Source organism: Strongylocentrotus purpuratus, unplaced genomic scaffold (genome assembly GCF_000002235.5).
Source record: "Strongylocentrotus purpuratus isolate Spur 01 unplaced genomic scaffold, Spur_5.0 spur5_scaffold_1, whole genome shotgun sequence".
Classification (NCBI taxonomy): domain Eukaryota; kingdom Metazoa; phylum Echinodermata; class Echinoidea; order Camarodonta; family Strongylocentrotidae; genus Strongylocentrotus; species Strongylocentrotus purpuratus.
In genome coordinates this window covers 47,003,769-47,024,131 of record NW_022145594.1, presented here as the reverse complement: position 1 = coordinate 47,024,131, position 20,363 = coordinate 47,003,769, and the positions used below count along the sequence as shown (strand labels likewise).

Below are 20,363 nucleotides of genomic sequence, written 5' to 3'. Positions count from 1 at the left end.
ATGATTGGCCATTCTTACCTCTTGCAGAGGGTGGCAAAAAGGGCTGTGTCTTAATACAATTGCGGGTATCCTTCAGCTTAGGGGCTTGAGGAACTTCACAAGGTTTGAACAGTTGAAAGGAAAGGTGCATTTTTGTAGATATCGGAGGAGGTTGGGTTATTGTGGAGCTTCAGCTCACAGCTTGCACCAGGTGAATGAGCTAGTTTTTAAAAGATGAACTTCCAGTCGATATCACTTGGTTGGGTTGTTGTGGAGCTTCAGAACATGGCTTGCATCAATTGAACGAGTAAGTTTGTAAAAGATGGACTTCCAGTCCATATCACTTGCTTTGGGTGATTGGCTGGTGTTCAGAGTAGTACTTTTGCTTGCGTTTTGTCTGTCAGTCCAAGAAGGCAAGCTTTCGAGAATACTATCTAGTTTGTGATATCGCTTCAGTGGAGAACAAGGTTGTTTAAGCTGCATGCCTAAACAGGCCAGCTGGCTGGATATCGTTGGGTCTGAATTAACACTGATCTTCGGAGTTTACCGGTACTAGAGCCATATGTCAGAACAGACAGGCAAGGTGGATGCCAAATGATGATGCACCAGTGAGTGACAAAACAGAGTTACTGGAGCCATATGCCTAAACACCCAATCATTGTGAACACCGTTTGATCTGGGTAGCTGTTGAGCTTCAGTACAGCGCATCTAGATACAGTCAAACCTGTCTATAGCGACTGCCCAAGGGAAACACAAAAAGTGGTCTTTGTAGACAGGTTCTGAAGTACATGTTTCAATGAGAAACCAATTTCAAGGGAAACAAAAAATGTGGTCTTTGTAGACAGGTGGTCTTTGTAGACAGGTGGTCACTAAAGCAGGTTTGACTGTACTACAGTCTACACATGCATAATGTACAGGTGAGACTATGTTTATATCATCTAAGTTGATCCAATGGCGAGGTTTGGAAGGGGTAGGTCTCAGAGCCGCGAGTCCTTGCGGCTCATCTTTGAGGTATAGAAGAGGATATAAGCATTGGTTGTCACCACATTGCACTCCTTCAGCTGGGTGACTCTACAAAACAGGAAAATGAACAAAATACAAATTAAAGGCATCATTTAACAATGTTACATCTGAGATGCATGGCCCTACATGTTTTCACTGTCTTTGATATGGTGTACTATTGAAGCCCTAAAAAAGTTGAGCTTCAAAATGATCATGAAGTGCCTCAAAAAAGTAAAAAATCTTTGAGTGACCGTTTTTACCATACTCGTTTTCCCCAATAGACTGTAGTGTTATGAAAACCATTAGGCAAACGCAAAATTTGGTTTTGATTTCCAATCATAAATATCTTGATAATCAGACAGGTGATCAGCTTGTAAAAGTCATAGGGTTTCTGACTGAAAGGTTTATAATTATCATTGCAGCATGAGCTAAATCCAGTTTTTTGTTTCAGAATCTGGAACAAAGTTAGCCGATCCTTTTTAATGATGATACTAATAGGCATTTGTCACAGGATTTAATATGGCGCCATCCATCTCTTTCCTAAAGTTAGTCCGCTTACTATAAAGTTAATACCACTGCATGTTGGTTGCATGCTCACCTCTCATCGTCGTACTTGTACCACTGGTCATCGTCTGGATGCCTGCAGTACGCTATGTAATGGCCTCCTGCAGTGCCCCCGTAGTGATTGCACACAGCCTGTAGCTGGTAACGTGAGGAAGGATCAGCTGAAAGGATACAAATAAAAATGTATATCAAGCAGGGCTCTAAAATAGTAGTTGGGTCATTTCAAGGCTCACCCTACCCTATAATACTAATACTACTATTCATATGACAATTAAAAACCTAAAGTTGAGAAGAAGAAAGATCACAAAAATGTATTAACTTCCATGACCCCTTCATTTCTTTCTTTAAATGCATTGTTTAACACTGCCAAATCTGAGATGCATGGCCCTTTTTTATTTAATAGCGTCTGTGATATGGTGTAATATTGAATATAACAGTTATGGAAAGCTGTGGGCATCTATGAAAATATTTTGTAAAAGTTATCTTAGAAGGCATAAAATGTTGATTCAAATCATTAATATTTTCTATTACCAACGGGTATTTCATGTTCTTGATGTGGAATTTATAAAAAATCTAAAATACTTGCTTTTGAATATATTTTCATTTAAGGCTACAAATGGCTCTCCAAAATGTTTAAGTCTAACTTAGAGTTAAGTTCAACTTGGGATCTTTGTGAAACACCCCCTTACCATCTTGTGACATGTTATTGCTAAGGTCAAGGCCGCGGAGAGGGACGTCTACATGCGTCTCGACTTTCCTCGTCAGTCCTGAGTGCGACGATGAGAACCGCTTCAATTCTGTCGTGAAAGAGATGAAACAGCCAATGAGATTGATGTTTATCAATCCTTGAAAGCAAGTGCAACTGATTTCAATAGACCGTTTTCGTAATGTAACCACAATTTATGCATTATGCCTTTGTGACGTGCCTGGATACAAATTATTTCATACCCTGTTAAGAAAAAATGTAGCTCAATAGTAAGAATTCAAATTACATATGTTGTTGCTAGGTAGGACAAACATAACACGTAATATATGCAATTTACATTCCGACTACTGAAATACAATTATTTGTGACAGGTGAATGAAATAATCTGTATTAAGGCACTTAACCGTAAATTTGGTTACATTACGAAAATGGCCTATTATGGTTGTCTGACACATGCTCTGGCAAAGAATAAATTCTATTCAATTTCCTACACTAACCTAATAACCAGCATCAACCCTAGTACAAATTATCACTAACCCACCTTAAACTTAAATTAAATCTAAAGAAAATGAATTCAATTGAAACCCAGAATCTAACCCTAAAAGTCGACAAACGAAGGATTATGTACGTCATATGACGCACAAAAACCTAGGTTTGTCGACAAACCTCCTTTGTGAATTCGGGCCAAAATGTCTGGCAAAATTAAACCCAACCCAAATGTTGGATCGCCTGAAACACAGTCATTCTTCTATAATATCACCAGAAGGTGTTGCCTTTTGGAGGAATGAGTACTTGAAAACTTGCATCAAGATATGCCACACAAACTTTAAAATAAATAAATAAATAACATTGAAGCATGACTACTCAACTGTTATATCAATCATGAACGATTTGGACAAATTTGAAATGGCTATGAAACAAGGAGTTCTCAAATAAAAAGAACTTTTCCCAAAATCAAGGGACTTTAAAAATAAAACACATAAACAACAAAATTTGACTTACGGATAATGAGAACTTTAGGGCATCTCTCAATCTCCATCTTCTTGGTTCCTGATCGTAACGTCTTACACTTCTCACACCTCTGCAGATCAGTCACAAGGCAATGAACATGAGAGGGGGAAAATACAAGTTTTGTTGAGTGATTAGAATGGATAATGGTTTCCTTTTTTTTCCTGGCTAAACTTCAAATAGATCAGGGGGTTGTTTCACAAAGACTAAGATCGACTTTAAGTTTGACTTAACTATGACAGCCCATTCATGCCACTGGTTGCTCTCACCATTGGTCTTTCAATTATGATCTTTAGATAATATTTTTTCTTCAATAAAGATTTATTAAAAAATGTAAATTCTGTAGATTTGTGACCACGATTTATGCGTCTCTTCAGAGACCAATGACAGTAAATGGTGAAAGCAAACAATGGAATGAACGGCCTGTTATAGTTTTAAGTCCAATTTTATTTAAAGTCGAACTTAGTCTTTGTGAAACACCCCCTGGTTCATATTAGAAATAAGGATTACGATCTCCACTATTAGTAGTAATTTGGGCATCAAGATGCATAATTTGGCAATATGTAATCATGTTTATCACTGTTTATCCATAAAATTGGTAATCTTTTAACATCTTCAAGACTCGTTCAGATATACCGAGGTAACCACCGCATGTTTTTTTACTGAAGTAACTGAATGATATGTGCAGGCAACAAGGGTATCCAGTTATCTATGTGTTATAAGATACCGACTTGTGAAGCGTTTTGCATTTAACGCCATCATTTTTTTAAAGCTACGGTTTTGCCATGTCATATCTTAAGTATAGTTTTCAAAAGTATATTTTAGTTACAGATGTACATGTATGACCTATTCTTCCGAAACAACTTTGCAATAAAGAAAAAAAATCCAGTCTTGCCAATTGAAGAAAAACTTAATTTAGCCCTTAAAAACCCAACATGGCCTTGGGTACCTTACAGACTACATGTACTACTTCAACTATCATACAACACAGGCTTTAATATAACAATGAAAATACTAAACTTACAAATTTATTGTCTCCTGTTAATGTTTCTGGTTTGGTGTACAGCTCTAAGGCATCTGCAAGGTTACTACAACCCTGTATGGAGAAACAACATGAAACAAAGAATATGTGATTCTACAGCTCTAAGGCATCTGCAAGGTTACTGCAACCCTGTATGGAGAAACAACATGAAACAAAGAATATGTGATTCTACAGCTCTAAGGCATCTGCAAGGTTACTACAACCCTGTATGGAGAAACAACATGAAACAAAGAATATATGATTCTACAGCTCTAAGGCATCTGCAAGGTTACTACAACCCTGTATGGAGAAACAACATGAAACAAAGAATATGAGATTCTACAGCTCTAAGGCATCTGCAAGGTTACTACAACCCTGTATGGAGAAACAACATGAAACAAAGAATATATGATTCTACAGCTCTAAGGCATCTGCAAGGTTACTACAACCCTGTATGGAGAAACAACATGAAACAAAGAATATATGATTCTACAGCTCTAAGGCATCTGCAAGGTTACTACAACCCTGTATGGAGAAACAACATGAAACAAAGAATATATGATTCTACAGCTCTAAGGCATCTGCAAGGTTACTACAACCCTGTATGGAGAAACAACATGAAACAAAGAATATATGATTCTACAGCTCTAAGGCATCTGCAAGGTTACTACAACCCTGTATGGAGAAACAACATGAAACAAAGAATATATGATTCTACAGCTCTAAGGCATCTGCAAGGTTACTACAACCCTGTATGGAGAAACAACATGAAACAAAGAATATATGATTCTACAGCTCTAAGGCATCTGCAAGGTTACTACAACCCTGTATGGAGAAACAACATGAAACAAAGAATATGAGATTCTACAGCTCTAAGGCATCTGCAAGGTTACTACAACCCTGTATGGAGAAACAACATGAAACAAAGAATATGAGATTCTACAGCTCTAAGGCATCTGCAAGGTTACTACAACCCTGTATGGAGAAACAACATGAAACAAAGAATATATGATTCCACATAAGGGTCATTGGATGGTGAAAGATTTGTTCAATATTCAACCACAATTGCTCAAGCAGGAAACAAGTTTTACTACACCTGGGTAGAGTGTGGCAAACGAAGATTAAGGTCTTGCCAAAGGACATTAGTACAGCAGCAGGACTTGAACCCTGAACCATGTGATTCACAGTCCAGCGATGCATCTACTAGATCATGACATCTCTATAACTAGTGAAATATATTTTACAAAATACAACAGGTCATACAGAAATAAAAGGGGGTCACATAACTACAGGTATGTAAACAGATAAAGACACAGTATAATGTTTTGTCTTGTCTCTCTGTCAATGCCCACAATCAAAGAAGCTGACTATTATTGCACGTTGAGGCACTGAAAGGTCATAGAATAGTTCAAAGGTAATTTGACTTACCGTAGGTATAGGCACTGAAAGGTCATAGAATAGTTCAAAGGTCACTGATACGTAATCGCAGGTGGAACATCGTAGTGTGCTGCGTGTGAGGCCATTGAAGAGGTCAAAGATGATGGATTGGGTCAACTGCTGCTGGCGCCGCCACATGAGATTGGCAAGATCAACGGGGCTAAGGGATTCAGAAAGAAATTTGTATTGACCTAATGATGTACGATGCATCTTTGGATGATAATGATGAGGCCTAAAAAAAAAAGTTGTACATTGCCCTTTGCGAGCGACCCAAAAATCTTGGAGTCTACGGTAGGCTTTAAAAAAGAAACTTTAACCGTTTTTTTTAGAAAAAAAATGTATTAAAGCATTCAAAACTGAACAATATCAGCCCAAAGAGGGAGTTTAAAAAAAAGAAATTAAAAAAAAAAAAAGATTTCCGACCGACCGACGCATGTTTTGGCACATAAAGGGCAATACAACATATTTTTTGTTTAGGCCTGATGTTTGGAATGCAATTAATCACATCTAACATAGGAGCATACAAATATAATGTAAGTCACAGATATTTAATATTTTTCTGTAGCATTGACATTATAACATCCTCGACCTGTCACCAGAAGGGAAAGGGTACGCAACAAAACAATCAGACCGGTACTCGAAGTCAAGTCGGTCCTGGCCATCATCAAAAAGAACCAACTCAGGTGCTTACGGGACCATACTACTTTTGAAGAACTGGCCTTATGTTACTGTCAAGCCTAGGGATTCTTGATATCAAAAAATGATTTTCTGTTGTAAAGAATTCAATTAATAAATGGTAAAACGGCTTGCCATAAAAACGCAGCAATACGCAAGCCAAATATGCAAAGGTGTGACTGAGGCAGAAGGTAGTAACATGATTATGTGACTGCATCATTAAAAATACTGTAAAAGAACTCAATACTATAAGCACTATGGTTGTTCTTATGTTGTACCCGTAAAGCACTATAGGAAATAGTGACATGTATAATTATTAATACAAAGAAGTTTATCCTTGTAGAGTCCTGGAGGATGTTTCACAAAGATCCGAAGTCGAACTTAACTCAAAGTTGGACTTAAAAGTTATGGAGAGCCATTTGTAGCCTTAAAATAAAATACAGTGTATATTCAAAAGTGAAAATTGAAGTATTTTAGACTTGCTATAAATTCCACATCAACAACATAAAATCTCCTTGATAATATAAAATATGAATGATTTGAATCAACATTTTATGCCATTTAAAATAACTTTTACAAAATATTTTCATAGATGCTAACGGCTTTCCATAATTGTTAAGTCCAACTTAGAGATAAGTTCAACTTAGGACCTTTGTGAAACACCCCCTGGTATTCACTATGAACATGACGGACAAAGAAAGAGGACAAAATATACAGTTCCTCAGGTAGACAAAGGAACATCCCTTCCCTGCTATTACCGGTATGTAAAAATGTGTAGAACAGGTGTCACATGCATATTCACCTGTTCTTCACATTTTTACATGATAATAGCAGTGAAGGGATGTTCTTTTGTCTACCACAGCAATTGTTGAGGGTATAATGAGGAACTGTATATTTTGTCCTCTTTCTTTGTCCATCATGTTCATAGTGATAATACCAATGGTTTCCCCCTTTGTCTGCTACTCACTTTAAGTTCTCTGGCATGGCGCCTAGCCTGGGGGGATTCTTGACTTGATTCACATCTTCACTCAGCTCAGCAAGTAGACTCAACAAAAACTCGGCTGCGTCGTGTTGCCTACAGAGATTAGAGGAAAAACATAGTTACAGAATTGACAAAGTTCCATGCTTTGGAGTTGGAAAGAATGGATTTACATCTTCGCTCAGCTCAGCAAGTAGACTCAACAAAAACTCGGCTGCGTCGTGTTGCCTACAGAGATTAGAGGAAAAACATAGTTACAGAATTGACAAAGTTCCATGCTTTGGAGTTGGAAAGAATTGATTCACATCTTCGCTCAGCTCAGCAAGTAGACTCAACAAAAACTCGGCTGCGTCGTGTTGCCTACAGAGATTAGAGGAAAAACATAGTTACAGAATCGACAAAGTTCAATGCTTTGGATTTGGAAAGAATTGATTCACATCTTCGCTCAGCTCGGCAAGTAGACTCAACAAAAACTCAGCTGCGTCGTGTTGCCTACAGAGATTAGAGGAAAAACATAGTTACAGAATTGACAAAGTTCCATGCTTTGGAGTTGGAAAGAATGGATTTACATCTTCGCTCAGCTCAGCAAGTAGACTCAACAAAAACTCGGCTGCGTCGTGTTGCCTACAGAGATTAGAGGAAAAACATAGTTACAGAATTGACAAAGTTCCATGCTTTGGAGTTGGAAAGAATTGATTCACATCTTCGCTCAGCTCAGCAAGTAGACTCAACAAAAACTCGGCTGCGTCGTGTTGCCTACAGAGATTAGAGGAAAAACATAGTTACAGAATCGACAAAGTTCAATGCTTTGGAGTTGGAAAGAATGGATTTACATCTTCGCTCAGCTCGGCAAGTAGACTCAACATAAACTCAGCTGCGTCGTGTTGCCTACAGAGATTAGAGGAAAAACATAGTTACAGAATTGACAAAGTTCCATGCTTTGGAGTTGGAAAGAATGGATTTACATCTTCGCTCAGCTCAGCAAGTAGACTCAACAAAAACTCGGCTGCGTCGTGTTGCCTACAGAGATTAGAGGAAAAACATAGTTACAGAATTGACAAAGTTCCATGCTTTGGAGTTGGAAAGAATGGATTTACATCTTCGCTCAGCTCAGCAAGTAGACTCAACAAAAACTCGGCTGCGTCGTGTTGCCTACAGAGATTAGAGGAAAAACATAGTTACAGAATCGACAAAGTTCAATGCTTTGGATTTGGAAAGAATTGATTCACATCTTCGCTCAGCTCGGCAAGTAGACTCAACAAAAACTCAGCTGCGTCGTGTTGCCTACAGAGATTTGAAAAAGGGGAAAAACAGTTACAGAATTTACAAAGTTCCATGCTTTGGAGTTGGAAAGAATTGATTCACATCTTCACTCAGCTCAACAAGTAGACTCAACATAAACTCAGCTGCGTCGTGTTGCCTACAGAGATTAGAGGAAAACATAGTTACAGAATTTACAAAGTTCTATGCTTTGGAGTTGGAAAGAATGGATGTACTGAAATCACTACTCAACCAGGAAAATGTCAGTACTTCCCTTCGCTTGTTAGCAAAGTATACGTTTCTTATCCAACGTTGGTTTGCAATGTGCCGAAATTGATAATTTTGCTTTCAATACAGCCATTCGTATGTCTCTCACACCACAAGTCAACATGCAGAATAAAAATAACATAGATTTCAGGGTATGTTGACAATGACTGGGTCTTAAAGAAACTATCTAAAAGGAACACAAGTACAATTATAAAAGAACAAAGAAAACTCACACACACACACACAAAATGAAAATGAAAAAAAAAAAAAAATAGCAGTTTCCAGTTCCAGTTTTCTACATTAACCAGCACTCGGAAAAATTCAACTGATCAACTTCAAAACAAAAAAAAATCATTACCAAGACCTTCTCACTCATCTAAGCAAAAAATCATGAAGTTTACAGCATATATAGCAAATAAGGTTCTGGATATCTAGAATCATGACATACCTGTAACCACGGAACTCATGGCTGAGCATGTTGCCAATTTGACGTTTCAGGTTGTGCGGAGATAAGGAGCAGACGGTGGAATCACGGTCCCATAATTTCTTGAGTGTCTCTGCAAACTCTGTATGGAAGAAGGAAAGACATTTCTCCTGAATTATGTTTTTAATTCATTGGCAGAAACATATGTGTATTAAAGATCTAGATTTATAATATTTGGATATTCTATTTCTTGATTTATATCTAAAAATGGGGGCTTGAATCAATTTTTTTTAAAGTGTGATTGACAAACTAAGCAATACTGTACCCTTTAAAAGCCTTCCTAGAATAGTACCGAGAAGTTCAAATCAATGTTTACATTCTGAGAATAAATATTAGGATATCTAACCTCAATTACTCAGATTTGTTGAAGATTACATAAAAATCAAGTGAAGAGTCTAAACTGTACTTTGAAAAACTTTTTCAGAATGGTTGATCTACATATTGCTGTTGACATCTCTGTTCACATTCTGGGCATAACTGGATGATTGTAAGGATCATTTTTAACAAGCCATTTAAATGATTGTCATGATCCTTCAGCTTTATATTTGTTTATTTTGATGATTGGAGATATACTATTGTTTTTATCTTGACGTGGAAATAAATAAATGAAAACGAAATGAAGCGATTAAAATGATGCAATGATCTGTTCAATAACAGTAGAGTGAGGTTATTTCACATCAGAATAAAAAGGGTACACTTTGAGGCATGACATTTAACTTCCGAGTATCTACTTTCTTCAAGTTTCAAGTTTCAAGTTTATTTGTTTCACATTTCACTGAAAAAAAGAATTCACATAATTGACAAAATTAGAACATAATATGAAATATACTAAAAGTGTCACATTATATAATTAATTCTTTGAAAAGACGTCAAAATTAATTGTATTGAATAGAAGGTTAAAAATTAAAGTCTTTACTGTACCTTGAAAGAGTTTTCCAGAGTGGTAGCTATTGCTGTTTACATGGTCTTTGTGCATTAGGTTGTCTAGCTGAAGACAATACTTGAACAACTCAGGAATGGAAGACAGACACTGGATAATGGTGTTCATATAACACTATAAATAAGACAAAAAGAACATATGAAGATAAATAAAGAAATTATACATACAGTAATCACTTATGAATTAAGATGCTTTGCTATGAACAGTATAAAGGGTTAATGTGTATTGTTATGTCATGTTATTAAAATTTATGTGAGAGAGCTGCATGAAGATTGTCTACCTGAAGACAATACTTGAATAACTCAGGAATGGAAGACAGACACTGAATAATGGTGTTCAACAACGCTATAAACAAGACAAAAAGAACATCAAGAGGGATAAAGAAATTATACATAATTACTTTGCTTTGCTATGAACAGTATAAAGGGTTAATGTGTATTGTTATGTAATGTTATTGAAATTTATGTGAGAGAGCTGCATACATGGTCTATCTGAAGACAATATTAGGATAACTCAAGAATGGAAGATATATAATGGTGTTCATATAACACTACAAAGTATAAACAAGACAAAAATATCATGAAGAAGAATAGATTTGTTTTGAAAATCCTCGCAGAAATGTGTCTTAAAGCTTATCTGCCGTAGTTTATAGGAGGGATTAGACTGCCCTGCAAGGTCACTGGACAGGTGGTTATCTCATCAACTCAGCTCTCAGTTAGCATAAGAAAAAGAGGATCATGGGGGACCAATGGTCACCAATTAGTCATTGTTTGTTAGAGGGCGCAAGTAGCTACAAGTAGTGCAGTGGGCCTTTAAATGACATCATCTTTTACATTATGATACACTTTACCGATACAGTGTAAGTGAAATTTAGCCATCAAATTTTGGGGGGCTCCCAAAACTTTAGAGGGGCTTTGAAGTAAGTGTACATGTAAGGAATCTGGAAAATCTTTCACATACACGTAGGCCCTACATGTACGTGTCCTATACATCACTCGAGATTGAAGATGTGCTTTTCTTACTGTGTTTCCTATATTTTTCAGCCCTCTCTTGCCAGCTCCTTTGATTGTATTGAGACCATACTGAAAGAAGAAAATCATTGAAAATATGATGCTCATTGCTCAAGATTACAACACAACATGAGAAAAGTATAAAAGTGCAAGAAACATTGAGTCAGCACATCATAGAAGGAATTGATACTCATGTAAAATATACCACAGTTTTTTTATAAGGAAGATTCTTCATCAATATGCTTGCATGTTCAGTTCGTAAAGGTACTAGGAAGAAAAATAAACACATGTTGAATATCTAGGCATCTTGATGCTACTACATGTATCTCTGACTAGAGTGTATGGTTTGTTTCACAAAGCCTTTCTTCAATGACAAATGACAAATATCAGTGACAAATCTGCTGATAGACAATCAGAAGCAAGGATTTCAGTAGCTTATAACAACAACTGTCATTGGTCACTGATGACAAGTTTTGTGAAACACCCCCTGGACTTGGCTTTTTATGTCACTTATCCACAACAATGAAGACAAATTGACGTTAAAAGTTTGGGTATTTTTTTAACTTCATATTTGAGCTTCCATGCTAAGCAGCTATCATCTTCATTTCATCTGCTTAAGAGTCAGACAGAAGAAGGTTACCTGGTATCATCTAACAAAATATAAATGCCATGGTGGTATACTGAAAATGATTTCATCTTGATTTTAATAACATGTTTGTAAATATGTTGCTCAAATTGTATATTACAACTTTGCATTGTTGTTTATGCACATGTGTACATGTATGTCATCTGCATGTACACATACACGTAGCTCCTTGTTTGCAGTAATTAATTTTGGATAAATGACAATTAAAATCAAGATAAAAAATGAAATTCACACTACTACCCTAAACTCTCAACAGACAATGTTTTCTTAGATGAAACTGGTTCATATCAAAATACAAGACAATTGTCCACATAATTTTTTCTCTAAAATCTTACCTCTCCAGCTGTAGTTCTTGGAGAGTAATCCCCCACACTTGATCTTCTACTTGTCAATTTGACAATACTTGGAGTTCTTTTGAGGGTTGAATAGCTTGACCCTCTATTAGGCAGCGAGGGTCTGTATGTCTTTTCTGTCCGACTGTAACTATCCCTGTAGTCCTCCACATGATTGGCTGATGAAGTCCTGCTCTCTGAGCTATCCCTTGGACGCCTTGCCTGTAAATCCTCAATGGAAGATTTATAAAGGTTATCCGGCACACTCCCAAAATTTGAACTCTTATACGTCCTGGACGGCGAATCATCCATAAGCGGAAGCCTTAGCAGGTCCCGAGAAATTGAAGACACGCTAGGGCTACGCTGCTCTGGTCGTAGCGACCTTGAGGCATATTTAGTACTGTAGGCATCACTGTAGGTCTTTGGCTCATATGTAGCGGTGATAGGGTTGGTGGTGCGCCGGCTGATCTCAGGGCGGTGAGGGCGGTAGGCATCGCGTGTGGTAGTGGATGGCGAGCCGTAGCGGCTGCTTGAGTACAAGCTGGTTGGCTTGCTGCTGTATGAAGATGTGTCGATGGCATGTTGGGTTGCCCGGGGTGTGATGTGTCGGCGTAAGGAGGAGCTACTTGGGTAGCTGGCTGGGGGGCGGGGCATCATTCTGGTGGTGTTGGTGGTGGTGTGCCCATGGTAGGTCACTGGGGAGGGGCGCACACGTACAGGCATCTTGTCATCCTCACACTGTGGGTAGGTAGGCTAACTCAGGTCTGAATTCTATCAGTCCCTTTAAGACAGCTCCTGGACAAAGTAAATTTTAAATGGAACTGTCAAATATGTTTGCACTAAGAACAGTTGCCTAAGCACGACAGGTACAAATTTTTGGGTAAAATTCATATTTTAAAATACGTACTAACACTAACAGACACATGTATATGAAAGCACTACTGGTGAACATAAATGCACTCTTTTTGTAAACACTACGTGTGAAAACAACAGAACCAGATTTAGTAGTACATAAGTTAACAGGAATTTTTGGGAACCTACAAATGTATTCATCATCAAACAACATCCATACATGGCAATTTGAAGGATTCAACAAATATGTAAAGTTATGATACGTTCACATACCATGTCAGTTTTATAATGGTTTGATTGGTAACATTTGGTAAGGTGTTATGTAATATGTTGTTCTTAGATGCTGAGCATTTGTTTCTTTTGTTGTTGTTACTTTTTTAATTTTCTTAATTTAAAGAAAGATATGGTACTTACCACTTTTTACGTTCAGAAGTTGTAGTCGATTGGTATGTTCTTTTGGTTGTTAATACCGTCTGATAGCTTGTTTTGTCAGTTTCTTGTAATACGTTCTAGCCCTGGAAGCTAGAACGCCTGCTTTTTCATGTGGTAGCCACGTCTAGGCTTACGATTATATCCTCCTACAAAAACTAGATGATGTATCCTTTCAAACCAATATTCGAAGAGACTTGTTCCAAAATGCTTCATGCAGAGCTTCCAATTTAGGTTAACTATCAACACTTGTCAAATAAACTTTACAATATTTTTTGTTCTGTTTGTAAGCTATTAAAATATCTTTGGAGATCTTTAAAGGAATCTACATGTATACAGAGTATTTCCGGGTGTTGCTTCTTTTTTACTCCACTGATTCTGCGACCGCCTTGATAACTTCATACATGTAAGAGAATCCTTGCTTCAGAGTTCATCAAAGGAGAGAGTCAAGTTTTCCTATTTCTTGTTTTTTCCCCTTCACTTTCCCTTTAGAATGAATCTGTAAAGAAGAAGCAGAATAGGAAATAAATAATATAAATATCATAATACCTTTATAATTCCAATTTCTGCTACTTACTTGCAATTTATTGAGCTTAAGTTGATGCATTGTCGTCAATAAGTTTGTTTTTTTTTTTTTTTTTTAAATCTGATTAGACTATGTATGATATTTTAGGCATCCCCTGATGCATTTCCTGGAGTCAGAAGAAAAGACTTACGGGTTATAGGAATTTCACATTCCTTTTTTTTTCTTCCAGGTAACTTCGAGAGGTGCAGCAGGAGAAACCAATTTTTATTCTTTCATACTTTGAATCCTACATATGTATAGTATGTGCCATTCTATTGTACCTTACATGTATATTGTATGTTTGAAATGCCAAATAAATAATAATAATCATAATAATAATAAGCTGAGCTTTAGTAGCTGGACAGTCTAAATGAAAACAGTGATCTACCTGTATCCGTTAAAGCATTTTTGTAACAAAATAATATAATTAATGTTGAGGGCAAAGCACATTTTTGTTTGTAATTGTTTTCTTTTTCTGTTTCTACACTGTATACGGACTGTTTAATGTCCTTACTCACAAACTGTCTGGCATTGCCATTAGGGTTAACAGTTGAGGAGGTGTCCACATTTAGACAGAAAGGTAGGCTCTACAACGGTCTAAACAACAACTATAAATAAAACCCAAAAATAAATTTTTAGACTGTAGATTCTAGCTGTCTTCTGACTTAGATCTAAGTTAACTAGATTCATGTTTAACTCTGAGTCACTGAGTTATGTCATGTTTTGGGGGCATTTGATTCTTCAATAGACCCATTCAGTCTATCTATCTCTAGGCCTACTCTAGTCAACATGGTCAACACTGCAAGTACAAAGTCAGACAGGCACACAATGAGCTCAAAGCAGCCACAAAGAAATGTATAAATTATAATTATATGAAAAGTCGGCGCTTGTTCAGAAACCTTATCCACAATTTAAGTTTTAACCTGTACTGTAGACTAAGTGTAACTCCTGCATGGAGATACCCTACTAAAACATAGACTACCCAAAATGAAGTAAATATTCATTAAATGTCAAAAAAAAAGAGCATGAGTTAAAAGTTGTAGTGTTTATTACCTGTTTCGTGTCACTTTTCTTGTTATGTTTGGAGTAGGCCTAGGTCTAGACCGAAAGCTTCAGTCTCTATAATCGTCGGTTGTTCCACTGAGACTACGTCTGGCTCCACTAGACCTCCGGTTATAGAGACTGAACGACTGCCTATGCCAGCCTGTGTTGAACTTATTCCGCTAGATTTTAGCCGCTAGGCCCCTCCCACAAACTTGCCACGGCCGTATTGTTATGCCCCCAAAATCCCCCAAAATGTCATTTTACCTCGTTCATTTCCAATTTTAAATTAGGCCTAGGCTATAATACATCGGTTCCACTTACTAACTTGATTGATATAATCCGTTTAATGGTCCCTTTTAAGGAAATTATCGGTCAAAATCGACATCCATGTTGAAAATCTTGCAAGCCGTGTTAAACTCTCGCTGCCGTCAATCTCATCCCTTCTAGTCTACGCCGAAGGCAAAATGATTATGAAGGAAAAACTGTGCGCCATCTACACGTTCGTAATGGCGTTATCACAGTTTTTCCTTCATAATCATTTTGCCTTCGGCGTAGACTAGAAGGGATGAGATTGACGGCAGCGAGAGTTTAACACGGCTTGCAAGATTTTCAACATGGATGTCGATTTTGACCGATAATTTCCTTAAAAGGGACCATTAAACGGATTATATCAATCAAGTTAGTAAGTGGAACCGATGTATTATAGCCTAGGCCTAATTTAAAATTGGAAATGAACGAGGTAAAATGACATTTTGGGGGATTTTGGGGGCATAACAATACGGCCGTGGCAAGTTTGTGGGAGGGGCCTAGCGGCTAAAATCTAGCGGAATAAGTTCAACACAGGCTGGCATAGGCAGTCGTTCTGTCTCTATAACCGGAGGTCTAGTGGAGCCAGACGTAGTCTCAGTGGAACAACCGACGATTATAGAGACTGAAGCTTTCGGTCTAGCCTAGGTCTAGACCTAGTACATGTCAGGCCTATTTTTCGGAAAAACATTGATATTACTAGATCTAGACTAGAAGACTATCTAAGTTACATGTAACTCTTTCACAATCTTTATTTGGACATTTAAAGAATATTTACTTCATTTTGGGTATGTTTTAGCAGACCCTCTAGGGTATCTTCACGCCGGAGTTACGGCTCAAATTTTGGATAGGTTTCTGAACAAGCGCCATTATTTTCAGGAGATGGCCAACATTTCAGCATCTGTAAACAACTAACATTTTTGTTAAGAATAAGAGCCACAACTTGGGTCTTCTTATAATCGAAAAGTTGTCTATGTTGTCATTTATGATTTAGAAAATGTAGATCCATTGCATTGTGACTGAGAGCCGGGCCATCGGCATCGCATCATTGGCTGGTCCGACGCCGGGCAAATGCAAAGGCATCTCGCATGATCTAGATGATCTACATGTACCCATCCATAAATGGCATTCCAGTCTCATACGCGCGCTATGTGCATAGCTAAGGGCACAACACATTCGCGACACCGCAAAAACATTGCCGGTACGTCTACCTTGTAATGCCATTTTCACCTTTAGGAATTCGTATACGTCTAAAAAAAAAATAATCACAACGATCCTACTTATACTTCCATTCCAATTAGCTTATTTACGTGCCGAATACTCACTTGTTGGAATGGCAGGAATTCTTGAGCAAATCAAGGTCGGTCACTGCAGTCGCAGTCTTATTTACAACTTCGAGTAGATCAACTTAAGATGGCGGAAAGTCACGTGACTATAATCATTGTCATGGTGACTGGTCATGCTTCGCATAGCTCGTTAGCGCTCGTGCATGAAAAGCTCATGCTGAAAACGGAATAGATGTTTAAAGTTCAATTATGTGAATATATGAAACGATATGAATAGTTTAGGTCAGGATATATTATAAGGTTTATTTTCCATGAATCCGATTACCTTTCTCAGCATAAAAAATAACATTATTGAATAGTCTGATATCTTTGATCACCGCCGCATCCCGTTTTAAAACGTTGCTCTTTTCATAAAGCATAATAAAGTAAAACACTATTATAGAAAATAAATCTTCAAAATAAACTGTTTAAACAATCCAGATTAATTCCGGGGGAGAAGGGGGAGGGGGTACTCACATATTACGATATTCGGGGGTGGGCCGGTCTAATGAGTCAATTTTTTTTACAAAAAAAAAAAATCCCTAAACATGGGTCTCATAATAAATACCATTAAAAATGGGTCCGTTTTTTGGCTCGGTGTAAAAATGTCAGAGGAAAAAAAGTCAGAGGTAAAAATGTCAGAGGGAAATATGTCAGAGGTAAAAATATCAGAGGTAAAAATATCAGAGGTAAAAATGTCAGAGGAAAAAATGTCAGAGGTAAAAATGTCAGAGGAAAAAAGTCAGAGGTAAAAATGTCAGAGGTAAAAAAGTCAGAGGTAAAAATGTCTGAGGTAAAAATGTCAGAGGTAAAAATGTCAGAGGTAAAAATGTCAGAGGTAAAAATGTCAGAGGTAATTAATGAGGGTGGAATGAAGGTCATATAATGAGGGGCATGTACACAAAAGTATTTGAGGGCAAGGTGTCCATTCTTTGGAAGTGTGTGAGGCGTACACGTGGGTGCAAAGGAACCTTAAAAACAGATCTCAATCGGGCCCAACCGCACACAGCCAACCCACACAACCATGACGTTCAAAGGCGCCGGAAGTGGGGTGGCAGGGGGGGGGGGCAGTTGCCCCCCCCCCAGTCAAAAAAATAGGGGGCAAACGCATTTTTGCCCCCCCCCCCCCAAAAAAAAAAAAAAAAAAAAAAAAAAAAAAAAAAAACGCCCCCCCTCCAAAAAAAAAAAAATGGTTTTATTTTTAACCCAAAAGTAGATCACATAAAATTCCATTCAAAGAAAAGGAAAGTTAACAGGAATTAAATTTCCTATAAATTGCGCATGCCACCTATATTTATCAATGGAGGTTTTTAAAATAGCGATACGCGCATATCGTGGACATATAGTGAGAGAATGGGAAAGCGTGTCTGTTTTTTGTTAGAGGGGGAGAAGACATGAGCCCCTGAACGCTGGCGTACTGATGGGGGGGGGGGGGGATTCTTATTCGATTCCAGTGATTTAAAAATGTTGCTGAAATGACATGAATTTCCAGTAATTTTTCTCAATTTTTATGTAAGTCTTACCTTTTTATGCGTTTGTTCGAAAATTAGAAATTCCCAAATTTACAGTCGGGCGAAAAATATGCATGGTCTGCAAAACCGCTGGGCTCTGGGACTCGAGCCCTCTCACTTTTTGAAAAAGTATGTTACAGAAAAAAAGAAAGAAAGAGAGAGAGAAAAATTAAGTGACCTGCCCATGTCACAAATGAAGTATCAAAATATGCTCATCTGACCGTAATTAAAACTTGAAACCCCAGAGCTTACGGGGGCTCCGCCCCGGATTCCACCAAGGGCCCTAAGGCGGTCCCCTGGATGCTCATCTGACCATAATACCTAAAACCCCGAGCTTCCGGGGGCACTGGCCCCTGGACCCCACCAAGGGCCCTAAGGCGGTCCCCTGGATGCTCCTCTGACCATAATTAAATATCTAAAACCCTCAAGCTTCCGGAGGCTCTGCCCCCTGGACCCAACCAAGGGCCCTAAGGCGAGCCACTGGATGCTCATTTGACCGTAATAAAATACCTAAAATCCCTGAGCTTCTGGGGGCTCTGCCCGCCGGACCTCACCAAGGGCCCTAAGGCGGGCCCCTGGATGCTCATTTGACCGTAATTAAATACCTAAAATCCCTGAGCTTCCAGGGCCCTGCCCCCCGGACCCCACCAAGGGCCCTAAAGCGGGCCCCTGGATGCTCATTTGACCGTAATTAAATACCTAAAATCCCTGAGCTTCCGGGGGCTCTACCCCGGACCCCACCAAGGGCCCTTAGGCGGGCCCCTGGATGCTCATTTGACCGTAATTAAATACCTAAAATCCCTGAACTTCTGGGGGCTCTGCCCGCCGGACCTCACCAAGGGCCCTAAGGCGGGCCCCTGGATGCTCATTTGACCGTAATTAAATACCTAAAATCCCTGAGCTTTCGGGGCCCTGCCCCCCGGACCCCACCAAGGGCCCTAAGGCAGACCCCTGGATGCTCATTTGACCGTAATTAAATACCTAAAATCCCTGAGCTTCCGGGGGCTCTGCCCCCGAACCCCACCAAGGGCCCTTAGGCGGGCCCCTGGATGCTCATCTGACCGTAATTAAATACCTAGAACCCCTGAGCTTCCGGGGGCTCTGCCCCCTGGACCACATCAATGGCCTTAAAGAGGGACCCTGGATGCTCATCTGACTGTAATTAAATACTTTAAATCCTTGAGCTTCCGAGGGCTCTGCCCCCTGGACCCAACCAAGGGCCCTAAGGCGGGCCCCTGGATGCTCATTTGACCGTAATTAAATACCTAAAATCCCTAAGCTTCTGGGGGCTCTGCCCCCCGGACCCCACCAAGGGTCCTAAGGCGGGCTCCTGGATGCTCATCTGACCGTAATTAAATACCTAAAACCCCTGAGCTTCCGGGGGCTCAGCCCCTTGACCCCCTGCCGAGGCTCAGGCCCTGGACCCCAAGCCAATTTACGCTCTACCTGATCGTTAATACTCCACTTTGAAAAAAACGTTCCGCAGGCCGGCCTGCATGTAACGTGTAAGACTGGTGGTAATGCAGATTTTTCTTCTGCCACTGGAAGGTGAGCCCCCTGGAGTGTTTGCCACCCCAATCCCAAACTGCTTCCGGCGCGCCTGTGATGACGTTGACCTAGTAGGAACGGAGATAGCAAAAGCGCGGCAGCAAATTCAATTCAATTCAAAGTTTATTCAACACTCTTCATAAAAACATTTAAAACATACAAATACAGAATGAAGTTATAAATATAAATTTTTAAAGAAAGTGATAACAAATACAATGGCAATTTATAAGAGCATTTGGGATAGGCAGAAAGGAGGGAAGTTCCTTATATAAAAGCCTACCCCTAAAAACACACATACATGAAAACGAGAACAAAAGAACAGAACAAAAAACAAAGAACATATTAAAACTTACTATCATGCACGATCAGAGTATATAAAAAATGTCAAAAATTGGCCCATACTATTGATACTGATTATTATACTTGTTTAACAAAAATTGTTTATATTTAATTTTAACCACCAACGACACGCC

General features: G+C 38.7%; 1 protein-coding gene across 2 annotated transcripts; it reads right to left on the bottom strand.

Annotated features, from left to right (window-relative positions):
• Nucleotides 1-796: 796 nt before the first annotated feature.
• On the bottom strand, nt 797-16,958 carry LOC100892282 (ubiquitin carboxyl-terminal hydrolase 2). 2 transcript variants are annotated; one of them, XM_030978361.1, is made up of 13 exons: nt 16,832-16,958; nt 13,577-14,090; nt 12,314-13,105; nt 11,345-11,404; nt 10,304-10,436; nt 9,347-9,464; nt 7,360-7,467; nt 5,709-5,877; nt 4,284-4,355; nt 3,254-3,332; nt 2,235-2,342; nt 1,580-1,706; nt 797-1,050 (listed from the first exon to the last, which is right to left on the bottom strand). In XM_030978361.1, the coding sequence occupies exons 3-13, from the start codon at nt 13,031-13,033 to the stop codon at nt 957-959; spliced, it is 1,788 nt and encodes a 595-aa protein (XP_030834221.1). In that variant the 5' UTR covers nt 13,034-13,105; nt 13,577-14,090; nt 16,832-16,958; the 3' UTR covers nt 797-956. The 2 variants fall into 2 exon arrangements, with proteins under 2 accessions (XP_030834221.1, XP_030834222.1); XM_030978362.1 differs by lacking the exon at nt 11,345-11,404.
• Nucleotides 16,959-20,363: the final 3,405 nt, after the last annotated feature.

Excerpts from the sequence above, each read along its gene's own strand:
- LOC100892282 (XM_030978361.1), bottom strand. The coding sequence starts at position 13,033 with ATGCCTGTACGTGTGCGCCCCTCCCCAGTGACCTACCATGGGCACACC. Across the intron at positions 10,437-11,344 it reads TGAAAAATATAGGAAACACA|TGTTATATGAACACCATTAT; the intron begins GTAAGAAAAGCA and ends TCTTATTTATAG. Across the intron at positions 9,465-10,303 it reads CTCTGGAAAACTCTTTCAAG|AGTTTGCAGAGACACTCAAG; the intron begins GTACAGTAAAGA and ends TCTTCCATACAG.